General features: G+C 47.1%; 2 protein-coding genes across 2 annotated transcripts; one reads left to right on the top strand and one right to left on the bottom strand.

Moving 5' to 3' along the window:
- Positions 1-2,253: 2,253 nt before the first annotated feature.
- Positions 2,254-4,596, bottom strand: LOC123404370. Its single transcript, XM_045098289.1, has 5 exons — positions 4,288-4,596; positions 4,051-4,150; positions 3,728-3,827; positions 2,934-3,013; positions 2,254-2,807 (listed from the first exon to the last, which is right to left on the bottom strand). The coding sequence occupies exons 1-5, from the start codon at positions 4,487-4,489 to the stop codon at positions 2,474-2,476; spliced, it is 816 nt and encodes a 271-aa protein (XP_044954224.1). The 5' UTR covers positions 4,490-4,596; the 3' UTR covers positions 2,254-2,473.
- Positions 4,597-10,092: 5,496 nt separating this feature from the next.
- LOC123406283 lies at positions 10,093-12,516 on the top strand. The gene is made up of 2 exons (XM_045099770.1): positions 10,093-11,491; positions 11,661-12,516. The coding sequence occupies exon 1, from the start codon at positions 10,670-10,672 to the stop codon at positions 11,243-11,245; it is 576 nt and encodes a 191-aa protein (XP_044955705.1). The 5' UTR covers positions 10,093-10,669; the 3' UTR covers positions 11,246-11,491; positions 11,661-12,516.
- Positions 12,517-12,842: the final 326 nt, after the last annotated feature.

The raw sequence follows: 12,842 nt of genomic DNA, 5'->3' as shown, positions 1-12,842 counted from the left end.
CCAGCTCGCCGCACGCACATGCACACGGCGTGTGAAGCGTCGCCGCTGGCAGGCAATCGTGCGGACGCGGTGCGGAGTCCTGCAAAGCAGCGAGCGCGTGCCGGGCGGCCAAAAATGTCGGTAGCCGCCGCAGCCGCGGGGGCGATCCAGACGCGCCCTTGGCTAGCTTTGCCTGCTGCTTCAGTCCATCCCGCGCTTGTGCTGCATGGGAACGCCTCTGGTCATTCATATCAAAGCCGCTGAGAAGGCCCTACCATCATACTACTAAATCTTTGCTTGTCATGACTGATGACTGACTGAAAAAACGCCCTGATTTGCTTGGGTGATGTCAGGGCATATGCAACGTCACGTCAGGTCGGTGCAAATTCCCTCGGGGATGATCGCGTCAGCTACCACTACTACTGAGGTTCCTTGCGTTGCTGAATTAGCCGTGGTAACGCTAACGTGAGATGCAAAGAATACTTATTTCATATCTCCTCATCCCAAGAAAGGAATAACACGATCCAGCCGGCCAGATGGATATGCAGATGGCTAAATCCAGTACCGACCACGGGCGCTTTTGGTGAAAGATTCAGCATTCAACAGTGTGAGCAGACTGAATTAGACCACTGGTGAGTGGTGACACAACACAAAGTGCTGGAAGAAAGCGTTAACGCTCTGGCCAACCGGGATTACCGACGTTATTCGGTGCATGCTTTGCTACCCGGCCAAGGAACACACGGACTGTCGGGTTTCACTTTGAGTAGGTGGCACTACTACACATTCTCTTTGTTGCAGTGTGAAACAAATTGACACTCGCGAATCCGTTTTACCACTTCACTTTGCAATGGCAATGCAAATTCCCAATACCATATCTCTTGCTAGTAATCAACTTCTTCTTCTTCTTCTTCTTCAGAAAACGAGAAGTATACACATAAACTAGCTAGTGTGAGACATCACCTACGTACCAGATAGAGAACCTGAATTTTCAGATAGAGATAGAGACTGAACCTGCACTTTGCAGCGTCAACTGTCAAGTTTTATACTGTAACGCGCAGTCCATCATCCTTAAACAAATACACATGTACGGCTTCACTGTAGCCCCGTACTATTTTAGGAGCCCCTCTCCACAAGCAAGCACACACGCTGCCGCAAACCGGTCAAACCGAGCGTGTAAATGCAACCCAGAAAAGCAAAGATTTGGTTCAGAATCTAGGGGTGGTTGCAGCCCAACGAGATCAAAACCTACCACCTTCCTTTCCTCCGTTTGTCAACCCCCATCCCTCCATGCGCGGGCGCGCGTATTCAAAGTCCTTGCCGCACACGTCTCACCTCCTCCCCTCCCGTGCTCCCATCTCGCCACCATTTAAGCGTCCTCCTTCTCCTTCCTCCCTCCTCCAACCCAACACGACCAACACCTTACGCATACAACCTCCTTCTGAAATCAGAGCATTTTCTCTTGCCGATCGACGACCGCGGACCACGGCCTTGCCCGACCGACGTCGTCTTCGACCGTCGGAGCGCTAGAAGATGGCGAGCCTACGCGTGGTGATCACCGTGGTGTTGTTGCTCTTGTGCACTTGTGCTCTGTTGGCGGAGTGCTCCAGGCCGTTGCGCGATCATGGCCACGGAGGGGGCGGCTTGTCGACGGCGAACTTGCCCGTGTTTGTAGTCGCGAGGGCGGGGCCAAGCAGGCGAGGCGCGGGTCACTAGCAGGTTTTGTATGTAAAGTTGTGAAGTGTATCATATCAACGGTCTTCCAGTAGTTTTTGCTGTTGTTTTGCGGCTGTTTCATTTGTTCTTCCCGATAGGATTAGGCTTCGATCGGTCTCTCTCTAGAGAAAAGATAGGTACTGCTAATTGTGAAGAATGTACTGTTAACATTCTTCTTTCATGGCTAGCAACCTAGCCCTCTTTTCATCCCTTTTTTGGGGGAGTTCGATTACATGTAAGATGATAGTGAACTTTCCCTTAAAAAGGGGTGATGTTATCTTTTGTTTTGCCTCGATGTGTTGATGAAGTTTAACAGTACCCCCGGGTCTCAAAATAAGTGTCGCAGATTTTGTATTAAACTAATACAAATTTTGTATTAGATCATCGACACTTATTTTGGGACTGACGGAGTATGATTTAAGATATTCCAACGAAGATTACATAATGTTTGGCCAGGTTTAATGCTCATGATCGCAGGGTGATTGTTTTCTGTCGGCTGGTTGCACAATTTGCTCAGAGGGCCACAAAATGTTTTCGAAAATATGCAATACACGGAAACAGTTCCAAACAGAAGATAAATATCTGATTGCACTAAACAATAAGATCATCAAATTTGGAAGGAACAATGAGTCAAAAAAAACACATATATACACAGAACTTTAAGGTCACCTAGGCTAATGTTCTATCCTATGTCATGCAAGGAATTGCTTGTCGTGTGCCGCTTTTCAGGACTCCATTTAGACAATAAAGCAGCAGATGTCCGATAGATAGCATTTTGGTTTCATTTACTCCGGGCCTTCGTCATTTTGGAAGATAGCCATTTCCCCAGCTTTGGTCTACTGCCCTTTTCGCAAGAGGGTTCTACAATATTCTCTGAGTGTGTTCTCCTGTTACCCCTCAATCTAGAGTACGAGAACCAACCGCGAACAGAGCTTCCTTTCTTACGACCTTCCTCCACGTGCTCCTCGTGGTGCTCATAAACACAAAAATCTTCATCCAGAATACTCGTCGAATGCCTAGTAGCATTAAGCTTCTTCTCGCCCTCATCTTCTTCGATCAGATCATCCATCAAACTCCTTGGTCTGACACTGGAATATTCCACTGAAGTCCTTGACCTACCACACGAAATTACTTGCAACGTGATTGATTGTGAAGATATAGAAAATCCATTAGTTCTAGGAAGATGCAGACCAAGTGGACAAAGGGCCCTATAGAGATAGAGGCATTAGGATCTCACATACCTTCTGTGAGATGTTGCCCTTTGACTTCTTGAACTCTTACATGGACTGTAGTCCACAGAGAGATGCTGGGCGAAATGAAGCTGCATGACAGGAGACAATGGCACATGAGAGGCATATCAGTGAAAGTAGACAATGGCACATCATAATGTGACATTAAATAGCATTTTACACTTACTTTAGCATATAGCTGAAACAGTGAACTGGATATACAAATGGCCTTGAACACAAATAATGAATAGTACTACACATGCATTATGCCAGCATACATTTATCATACTGACTTGTTAGATAATGGAAAGTAATTCTTATTCAGGAATTTTAAATATGAAAGCAAACAGATGTTCGATCTTGATAACAACTTAAATTTCCAAGTTCAAGAATGAGAAGATGAGAAGTGTACATGGCTGTGCTGGAATTTAGCAGCTCTAGCACCATTACTGAGCATCTACAATAAGCATTTGATACAAGAACACCACAAATGACACCATCAGAACAAACACATGAAGCGAAATCAAGGGTATTTAGTAATTGTTATGCTCACCCAGGAGAATAAGAGGTTGTCCGATAGGCAAAAGTGCCAAACCAAAATGGAATAACTGAACTGTAAATTGCCTAACAATAGGGGCATCTCTTTTGTATGAACAGAGTAAACGGAACAATGAGCGGTACATCAGCACGCCATAGTTTCATAAATAGGATGACTTGTATCCTTACTGATCTGGTGAAACAGGGCAGAGCTAATCCACACTAAACTTCACATCCCTACCAATCACCGAGGAGGAAAGTGCACAGACCTCATCACCATCTTTTATACCAAATGCACGCAACGTTGCTTTATCATCCATCATTTTCTCATCCTTGAAGCATAAGCAGAAGTGGCTCCACACGTGCTGCCTAAAATAAGCAAAGCAATAACCTTAAATGTTAAGTTCCCACCACCAAATTTTAATTCAAACAAACAATGACAGTAAATTCCACTCTAAATTGCCCACTATTCATTATATGCCAGAGAAAAAAAAAACCTCTCTTCAATTGTTTGAATTATCCACATGGCATCCAAGCGCAATTAAAAGCAAACAACTTGCTAAATCACAGACCCCTTGTATATGTGGCATACCAAGTGACAGCATTCTCCATGTCGTGGTACAGAGCGACGAACACGCCTTGTATGGCTGCCTTGAGCTCCCACACAGCGGCCGACCGGGCGATTCGCACATCTGCATTAACCAGAAGCAACGCACGCAGCGTCACATACTTGCGATCCCCCACGCCGCGGCAGGAATCAATCTAGGGCAAAACTGAACCACCCAAACAGTTCGGGGGGAATTGAACGGAAGGGGGCGGGATTTGGTACCGAAGTAGGAATCGTCGAGCTTGCGGACGGTGAGGCGGAGGGGCGGCTCGGGGAGGCGGTGGTAGGAGAAGCTCGCGCGGCCGCAGGCGAGCGCGCCGATGCAGTCCGCCTTGGCTGCGCGGGCGGCGATGTCATCGAGGTCGAGGGCGAACTCAATGTCGGAAGAGCCCATGGATGACGAGCGGGTGGCGGCCGACGGCATCGCGGAGCATCGACGGAGGGCGCCAGGGTTTGGTGGTGGTGGCGCCGGGGCGTTTTCCGCTCCCCTTATCTCGGCGAGGCTGTTGCGGAGTGGTCGCGCCTCCTTGCGGCGCCGCGCTGCGCGTCGGGAATAGCGCAACGGTAGCCGTTGGTGGGAAGGATTTGGGTTGGGCCGTGATTAGCGTGAGTGGGCCAGGATTGGGGAATTGCTGGATATTTAGCATGATTGGTTTGCAGATGCCAAAATTTAGTATGTCTCAAAAAAAAAAAAAAGATGCCCAAAAAACGGTTATCCTGAAACAAAATGGCCAAAGATTGGCTGGTGATTTGCTGGTTACCAAATTTTCTAACCAATCTTACAAGAAGATTACCAATTTTGAGGAATTTTATTCGGTCCAATGTTGGTTCGCACGTATTGACAATGCCAAATGTTGACACCAAACCAATCAGCTTCATTGTTTCTCTTGCGGACACCCTAAAAAACACAACTATATGGAGGCACAGGAACACACAACGTCTACGGAAGACATAGTTGTCTAGTTTTAAGATTAATGATATATGTCTTGTTGTCAACGAAAATGTTGTTGCGGTGATGGGTGTAAGTGCGGGACCCACATCTGAGTGTCCCAATCCATATCTGCTATGGTCTTGGAGGTACACTTCTTTGGTAAAGTTCGAGCAGTGGCAACCATTGGGATAATGGCTCCTTGGATTTCTCCATGTCAATATGTTCGTCGGAGCATCCTCAATGGGCCGCACGATGGTGTTTATGTCGGGCACTCAGTCTGGAGTAATTAGCATTGTTCACATTAATCCCATCATGCGAAGAGAATTGTATAGCGGCATATTGTTGGTCTCTAGTTTCATCACCGCCCGTCGAAGCTCAACCAGATTGTGTCCCCCTTCTTTTTTTGAACGGTGGTGGGATTATCTTCTAGCCCTCCTCCATGTCGGCTTCTCTGGATGGTGATCTATCCAATTGGCCGTCATTGGTTTCTTCTGGTCTACATTGACAACTTCATGGTCAAAGCTTTTACAAGATCCTTTATTCCAACAAGGTTCTTCTGTAAAGTCCGATTGCCATAGGCATAGAAGCAACAACAAAGCTCACGATTCTTTATTATTGTAAGAAACTTTTCATAAGGGATGATTTATTTAATAAAAAATGGCATGCGGCCTTTTTGCAAAATAAATAAATAGAGACACATCGCTCACTGCATATATGAGCCCGACAAATACCATTAGGTTTTTTTCTCATTGCTTTTTCTTGTTTATTTGAACATGTTATTTTTTCATGAACCTTGGTAAGATAGATGATTATTTTTCATGAGATACATGAACACCTTTTCTTCTAAACACGTGAGCATTGTTTTTTTCAAAATTTAAACAGCTTTTGAGATTATGAGCATTTCTTTTTGTGTACAAAAGTTGTTCTAAAAATATTCGAAATTTAATTATGGAATATACGATAATTTATTTTTAAATATACATACATTTTTGCCAAGATATGTGTATTTGTTTCACGCATCAGAAAATTTTGTAATGAACATTTTTTTATATGCATGAACATTGCTTCCTATATTATTAAAACGTTATATTTATGTTCTTGCAACACATAAATGAAATTCAATATTAAACCGGTTATTTGAAATTAGTGAAATAAAAGGATTTCTGATATTTTCAACCACAAAAAACCGTGCATGTTCTTTTTTTGTGGAAAAAAAAATCCGTGCATGTTAATGGGCTCCGCCAAGTGCCATCATACGTTCGAACGCTTGAAGTGATGCTAGAATAGTGCTCGCTATGAGACCATGTACAATACAATGTGTATTTAGAGCGATGTTTGGAAAAATGAACAATTTTTTTCTTAACCATCATTCCTTATTTCTATAGCACCTGTACCTAATAATCCATCATATATATTCTACCAATAATCATGGCGCTTAAGTAAAAACAGGTTTGTTTGTATAAGATCCTTCTAAGCACCTTGAATTGCACATGGTCTAAGTGTCATGTAGGCGCTCCAATTGTTCGTTGGCCTAGCTTCCATGGGCATGGCGCAGCATGTATTTGATTCGCCTAATAATACAATGTTTTTTTAGTTCCATCTGCCTTTCCCGCTTGAATTATCAGATCCTAAAAGTTTCATCTTGTTTCTTCAAACATAAACAAGCAACAAAATCCAGAATGTGTTAACAAGCAATAATAATCATCCTAAAAAGAAATAAAATCAATAACAAAAAATAATTGATCATGTGCATTCATACATATATTTACTTATCTCATATATATACAATCAACACAATATCAGCATCAGCATCAGGATAATCACAAGAACTGTATCAGTTTTCTTTCGTGTGGATGCATCATCACTGTTTCTCTACTTTATTAAAAGGCGACTACTACAAATCATCCGACTGATTTCCTAGCGAAATCAGTCGGGTCGCCAGCCGTGTGATCAATTCTTCCCAGCCCTTAGATAGTTTAAGGCATGCTGACACTTTTTTCTCGCGTGCATCCAACCAGCCCATCTGCTTCGATCTCCTATCAACGCAAGTCGCATGCGAACATCCACCACAACATCGGAGAGCCGCCATGACGCGAGCTCCATAATAACACCAAAACACTACGTCTAGTCACCGACGAGCGCTCCGGCGAAGCTGCAATGGAGCCGACGGCGAGCGCTCCAATGCAACACCAAAAGTTCCTCCCGTACACCTCCTTCCCAGAGCCGCCGGTGACGCTCCATCATGTCGTCGGTGAAGCTCCATTGCAACTCCGATGGCGTTACATTGCACCTCCGGCTAAGCTCCAATGAAGCCGCGACGGAGCTCCATCGACCTCGGCGACGCTCCATCGCAGCTCTCGGCGCATTCCATTGCAACGTCGTCGATGAAGACGTATGTTGGGATGCAGCATGCAACCGCCATGGTGGAATCTTCGATGCAGAGCACGGCGACGACGACGCAAGCTGCTTCGCAGGAGCTGCGGTGGTGCAGCAACGCGAGGAGACGGTGATTTGCAGTAGCGATGATGTAGAGCGTTGCGTGTAGGGGCAAGCGTTGCAGCAACACGAGCAATGGTGGTAGTGCACCGGTCTACGACGATGGGGGACGGCACTGCCATGGTTGTGATGTGTTGCGCGAAGAAGAAAAAGGAGGAGAAGAACGAGCGGCCAGTGCTGTTACCGGAAAAAGATAAGGAAAGGAAAAGATAAGGAAGGGAGAGAGGTAAGCGGCTCGGTGGCCCACCGAACGTGTGCGCGTGTGAGAGGTGACTTACGAAACGCAGTGATCAGCCGGTTGATTTTCAACGATTTCCTTATTGAAAAGGATGTTCGTAGGTTTGCCTCATCTCCTTCTCCGGTATTTTCCTCGTCACGTGTTTAGTTTTCTGTATATTTTTTGATAATATCAACTGATGCCGCACAAAACAAGTACCAATATATATGTATAGTGACTGAAATAATCTGAACCAAATCGACATTTTCGTTTCTTACCTACTCATTTCCTTAAATATAACATCCATTAATTTATAAAAATTATCATATAGCGTTGGATGGAAGCATCCTGTTAACTATGAAGAGTATCTTTTTTACGATTTTGACTATAGCATGCGTAGTGCAGTTAAATACCTCAAGCGAGGATCACCTTAATTTTAGGAAAAATATCATTTATGTGGGATCCTCCTAAAATCTCTTGTTCCCTTTTCATCATCTTTACATTTTGCGAAACGATCCTATACCGAACGACGTGTCGATGTGGGACATGCCATATGAAAAGGCACTTGCGACGTCTCTGTTGAGACACTCGTAAATGATATTGAATCATTAAAATATGTTTGCCTCTATTGCAGGACTCCAAAATTAGCTAGTAAGTAGTACTCCCTCCGTTTCAAATTTTTTGTCTTAAATTTGTCTACATATGAATGTATCTAATCACGTTTTAGTATTTAAATACATTCATTTCTAGACATATGTAAGACAAGAATTTTGGGGCAAAAACTTATATTCAGGAATGAAGGAAAGTAGTTAATCGAATGGTGGTACCTTCAAGCCAAGTGCGGACGAAAGCCCATTTTAACCCTTTGTGTCATATTAAGACATATTCTTCTATCCAAGTATCTAATTAAGACAATACAAATTGCAGAGTCCAAAAAATATTCACATATCATGTGCGTCGGCATGAGTGGAAACTCGGAAACATGCGATCATTTTTTGCATGCAGGGGCCAATAAGTAAGAAGAAATTATACTTTACCTGAGACACAACACGTCCGGAAGAACAGTCTATCCGTAGCTGTGGGTTACAACAATCCAGTGGGGGTCGAAGAACAGTGAGCTATAATTAAGAAGGAATTAATGACAAACGCTATTGATCGCACCTTGCGTGTAGAATTCCAGAGTTAGCACTGTATGTGTGTGTATATTTATGTGGTTGAAGGAAGTGATATTGGCGCGGCTCAATCAGATATGTTAGGTTTACGATCGGGTGCGTAAATCCCATTCATCGGATTGAACCTCCCCAATATCGCTCTCTCCATCCACCATGCGCGCAGCCCCCTTATCTCATCTCCCAAATCAAGCTCTCTCTTATAAGATCGTGAAGACATGGCTCTCGCAAGAAGGATAAACAGCCGGGGATCTCGTTGCTAGCCACGCGCGAGACAGATCGAGGGACGATAGATCTGCTCGATTGCAGCTTCATATCATGATGGAAGGATTGAAGCAGTAGTAAGAGTGGTGGGCCGGTGAGGTAAAGTAAAGCAGCAGCTGGCTTTTAAAGGGGGTTGCAGGAGGAGTCATGTAGCACTGGCTTGCTAGCCTAGGGCTAAACTACCGGCCTTGCAAAACCCTAGATATAGATTGGACTACACGATCATTCAGCTAATGTACACATGCTTAGATGGTAGCAGCACGCATGCATTCCTACAGGCTACAAGCCATATGGAGAGAAGGTAGTGAGGTGATGATGAGGGACTCTCTCTCTCTCCCCCTCCTGCTCGTGTGCAAATGATGCATGGTCAATTTGCGTCTAATTAATTAATCATGTTAGTACCAATTGACCATGTTAACAAATTAACACACGATCACATAGAATAGGGAGTGATCGCGCACCGATGCGGTTCGGTTAGGAATTAGAGGAGCGGAGAATCTTTTCACCTGCGATCGAAATGCCATCGGGAGCAGGAGCGCCGAATATGTGGCGCCTCGAATGGATCCTACGGAGGCACGCACGTACAAACCATACGCACGCCCTCAATTTCTTATGGCCAACTTGCACTCTCACATCTCTTGCTCTGGAATGCATGCATGCAAACGCATGTTCAGGAATCATTCTCCCACTTACGTCCAAACGAGGATACGATGAGGGCCCGGCCAGAAATTGGGGACAGCGGTGCTGTTCTGCATGCCGTCGCACCCGGGCCGGGAACAACGGCCTCGCATGGCTACTCCTTGGTTTATGTTTACTCGATCGTTTCGCCCCTTCTGCTACTAATCTTGTCTTTATTTAGAACAACTCCAACGGTGATCCATTTCATTCGTTGGCGTCTGTTTGGATTGATACGGATACAAAAATCGATCCAACGCGTCGATTCAAAGGGACGCGCGTCCGTTTGGCGTCCGTCTGTCGATCCATTCCCGATCAATTTTTGAGCCGGATTTGCTTCGGTGCGGACATGAGATGTACGCGCGCCCCCGGGTCTGTTGGTCTGTGGCATCATCTACAATTTTCCTCAATCCCCTCCCCCCGCGTCCGCGCGCTACCGCCATGGATGACGACCTCGACGCCGCCGCCTCCCTCGCCTCGTCGGGCATGACGACCGCCCCCCTCCGGCAAAGGCAAGCCTCGCCCCCCTCGCAAGACCGCCTCCGCGCCCAAGCCGATGAAGAAGCTGAAGCCCGAGCAGCGTGTAAGAGAGTCGACCAAGAGGAAGGGTCGCAGGCACACGGCGGACGCAAGGGATGAAGCCATCGCAGCGGCCACCGTCGACGCCGCCGTGCAGCAGGAGGTCACCAACTCCCGCATCGCGACGCAAACGAGGGAGGCGCTCTATATGCTAGGGTTAAACCCTAGCCAGCACGGCCTCGTCAACGCCGCCGTGGTCGCGGCCAGCACCGGCTCATCCGCGTTCCCTTGGATGGTGCTGCCCGACTCGCCCCGCGCGTCGGCTTGCACCCGATGCCCGGCTTCCATGTCTTCCTGCAGGCCTCCCGCCTCTCCGGGGAGTGCTCACTGGAGGTGAGCGTGGTGGCGCCTTCCACGCCCGCGCCCGCGTCCATCGACCTCAATGTCACACCGGTGGCCGGTGGCTCGTCATTCGGAGGCGCGAGGAAACGCCCGCGCCAGATGCGAGCCGGCGTGCTGCCGTATGCATGCAACATGTTCGATGGAATGCCGGCCGCCGGCGACGAGGACTACATGGAGAACTTGATCTTCGAGGATGATACGCCGGCCGCTGGCTACGATCCCGACGAGACACAAAGCCAGGACGGTAGAGGGGCGTTCACGCTGTCCACCTTTGATCAAGATCAGGCGGCCTTCATGCGTGATCAGGTCGGCGTGGACCTGGACGGCTTCCCACTCGACCACGAGTTTCTGGAGGACTATGGGCAAGAGGAAGAGGACGAGTGCGACATCGAAGGGGAGCCTTTGTTCGAGGACGAGCTCGCCAACCAAGCCGCCTGGGCGAAGCCGAAGCGCAAGAGCAAGCAGACCAAGACATACACGGTGACCGAGGACAAGGTTCTTTGCTAGTGTTGGAGATATATTGGGCAAGATCCCAAGACGGGCGCCGAACAAAAGCATTCAACTTTTTGAAATCGTGTCCACCGTGAGTTCCATGAGCGGAAGAAGTTTTCGCCGTACCAAATAGTAAGCACGCACGGGTGGGTGTCCATTTCGAAGCGATGGAGGGTGATCCAACAAGAGTGCAACAAGTTTTGTGCCACTCTTGAGAGTGTCAAGGCCAGACCCGTGAGCGGCATCGGCATGCAAGACATGGTATGCTAGCAAGCCACCCTGTTTTGTGTCATCAAGTTTATGTTTACGTGTTCATTTGCATACCATTTGCCAATATGCTTGCATGAAATACATTTGTAGGCATTTCAAGCTTTGGAGGCATTCAAGGTCCAACACAATGCAAACGTTTCAACCTCTCCCATTGTTTTAGGGTCATCAAAGACGAGGAGAAGTTCAAGGCGCAATATGCCGCCCTCAAGTCGCGTGGGGGGAAGCAAGCCGTGAAGGAGGTTCGGGACGGCGAGAAGGCACGGTCGTGGGGGAAGACCAACTCCAAGAAGGAGGACAAGCGGGATGCGGCGTCAAACGCCTTGATCACAAGCGTGGAGGGCATGATGAGCAATAAGGACTCAAGGGAGGAGGAGTGACGGCGTTACAAAGAATTGCAAATGAACGCCTTCATGGAGATCCAAAGGAGGAGGCTTGAGATGGACACGGAAAAGCAAGCTAAGATGCTTGAGATCGAGGCGGAGAAACAAGCCAAGATGCTAGAGATCGAGGCCGCCAACGTCAAGACCAAGGCGAAAGAAGTGGCTCTCGCGAGCATGATGACTCGGGTGGAGATCATGAAGGTGGATCTCAACACCGTGTCGCCAAGGAAGAGGCCGTGGTTCGAGAAGATGCATGTCGATATGCTCAAGTTCGACAACGAGTGATCTATGGCAGCGAGCGCCATCTTTTTTTGTATGCCGGCAGGTGCGCTGGCATGACCACGAGGCCGCGATGGCGTGGTCGAAATCAAGTCCCACCCCTTTTTGTGTGCTGGCATGTGTTCCGGCCGCTGGTGAGTGTGCCAGCATGAACTGTCTGGTGATATTTTTTGAAGTCGTCATTGTATACCGACGCTGGCATGGTGCCTCCATGAGACATGGCCGCTGGCATGATCTATGGCCGCGGGTCTTTTTAAAAATTGTCTGCGGACATGAAATGGATCGGCGAATTGGACGCACTATCGATCCAAATCTAAAACAGGACGGACGCCGGGCGGGCGATCGACCCAAACAGACAAAAAACAAAGAAAAGCGTCGTCCGTTTGTGTCGGTTCGTTGGAGTTGCTCTTATAGTAAAAAAAATCTTACCTTTATTTTTTATTTTTGAGGGAGCCTTCTTTATTTCCTGTGCGTGAAAAGGTACTGATGATCTAAACGCTCTTGTAGATATTTCTTTACAGAGGGAGTGCTGAATAAGAGATATGATCGGAGCAAGAGAACGGTTGCTTTAATCATGTGTTACAACGGAGTCACGCTGGTGATGGTCTGATCGGAACTTTCCGTCTTTATTACCTCCTGCGAGTGATCCCTTATAGTTAGCTCTCCGACGGGCTTTATGACGA

This window comes from Hordeum vulgare, chromosome 6H (assembly GCF_904849725.1).
Source record: "Hordeum vulgare subsp. vulgare chromosome 6H, MorexV3_pseudomolecules_assembly, whole genome shotgun sequence".
Classification (NCBI taxonomy): Eukaryota; Viridiplantae; Streptophyta; class Magnoliopsida; order Poales; family Poaceae; genus Hordeum; species Hordeum vulgare.
The sequence above is the reverse complement of the archived record's forward strand: the minus strand, read 5'-3'. Positions and strand labels throughout refer to the sequence as shown.

What these genes read in the sequence shown, in the direction of transcription:
- LOC123406283 (XM_045099770.1), top strand. Translation starts at nt 10,670, where the DNA reads ATGCCCGGCTTCCATGTCTTCCTGCAGGCCTCCCGCCTCTCCGGGGAG.
- LOC123404370 (XM_045098289.1), bottom strand. Translation starts at nt 4,489, where the DNA reads ATGCCGTCGGCCGCCACCCGCTCGTCATCCATGGGCTCTTCCGACATT. An exon ending in ATGGAGAATGCTGTCACTTG is followed by an intron (nt 3,828 to 4,050) that starts GTATGCCACATA and finishes TGCTTATTTTAG; the next exon opens with GCAGCACGTGTGGAGCCACT. An exon ending in GTATAAAAGATGGTGATGAG is followed by an intron (nt 3,014 to 3,727) that starts GTCTGTGCACTT and finishes CCTGTCATGCAG; the next exon opens with CTTCATTTCGCCCAGCATCT.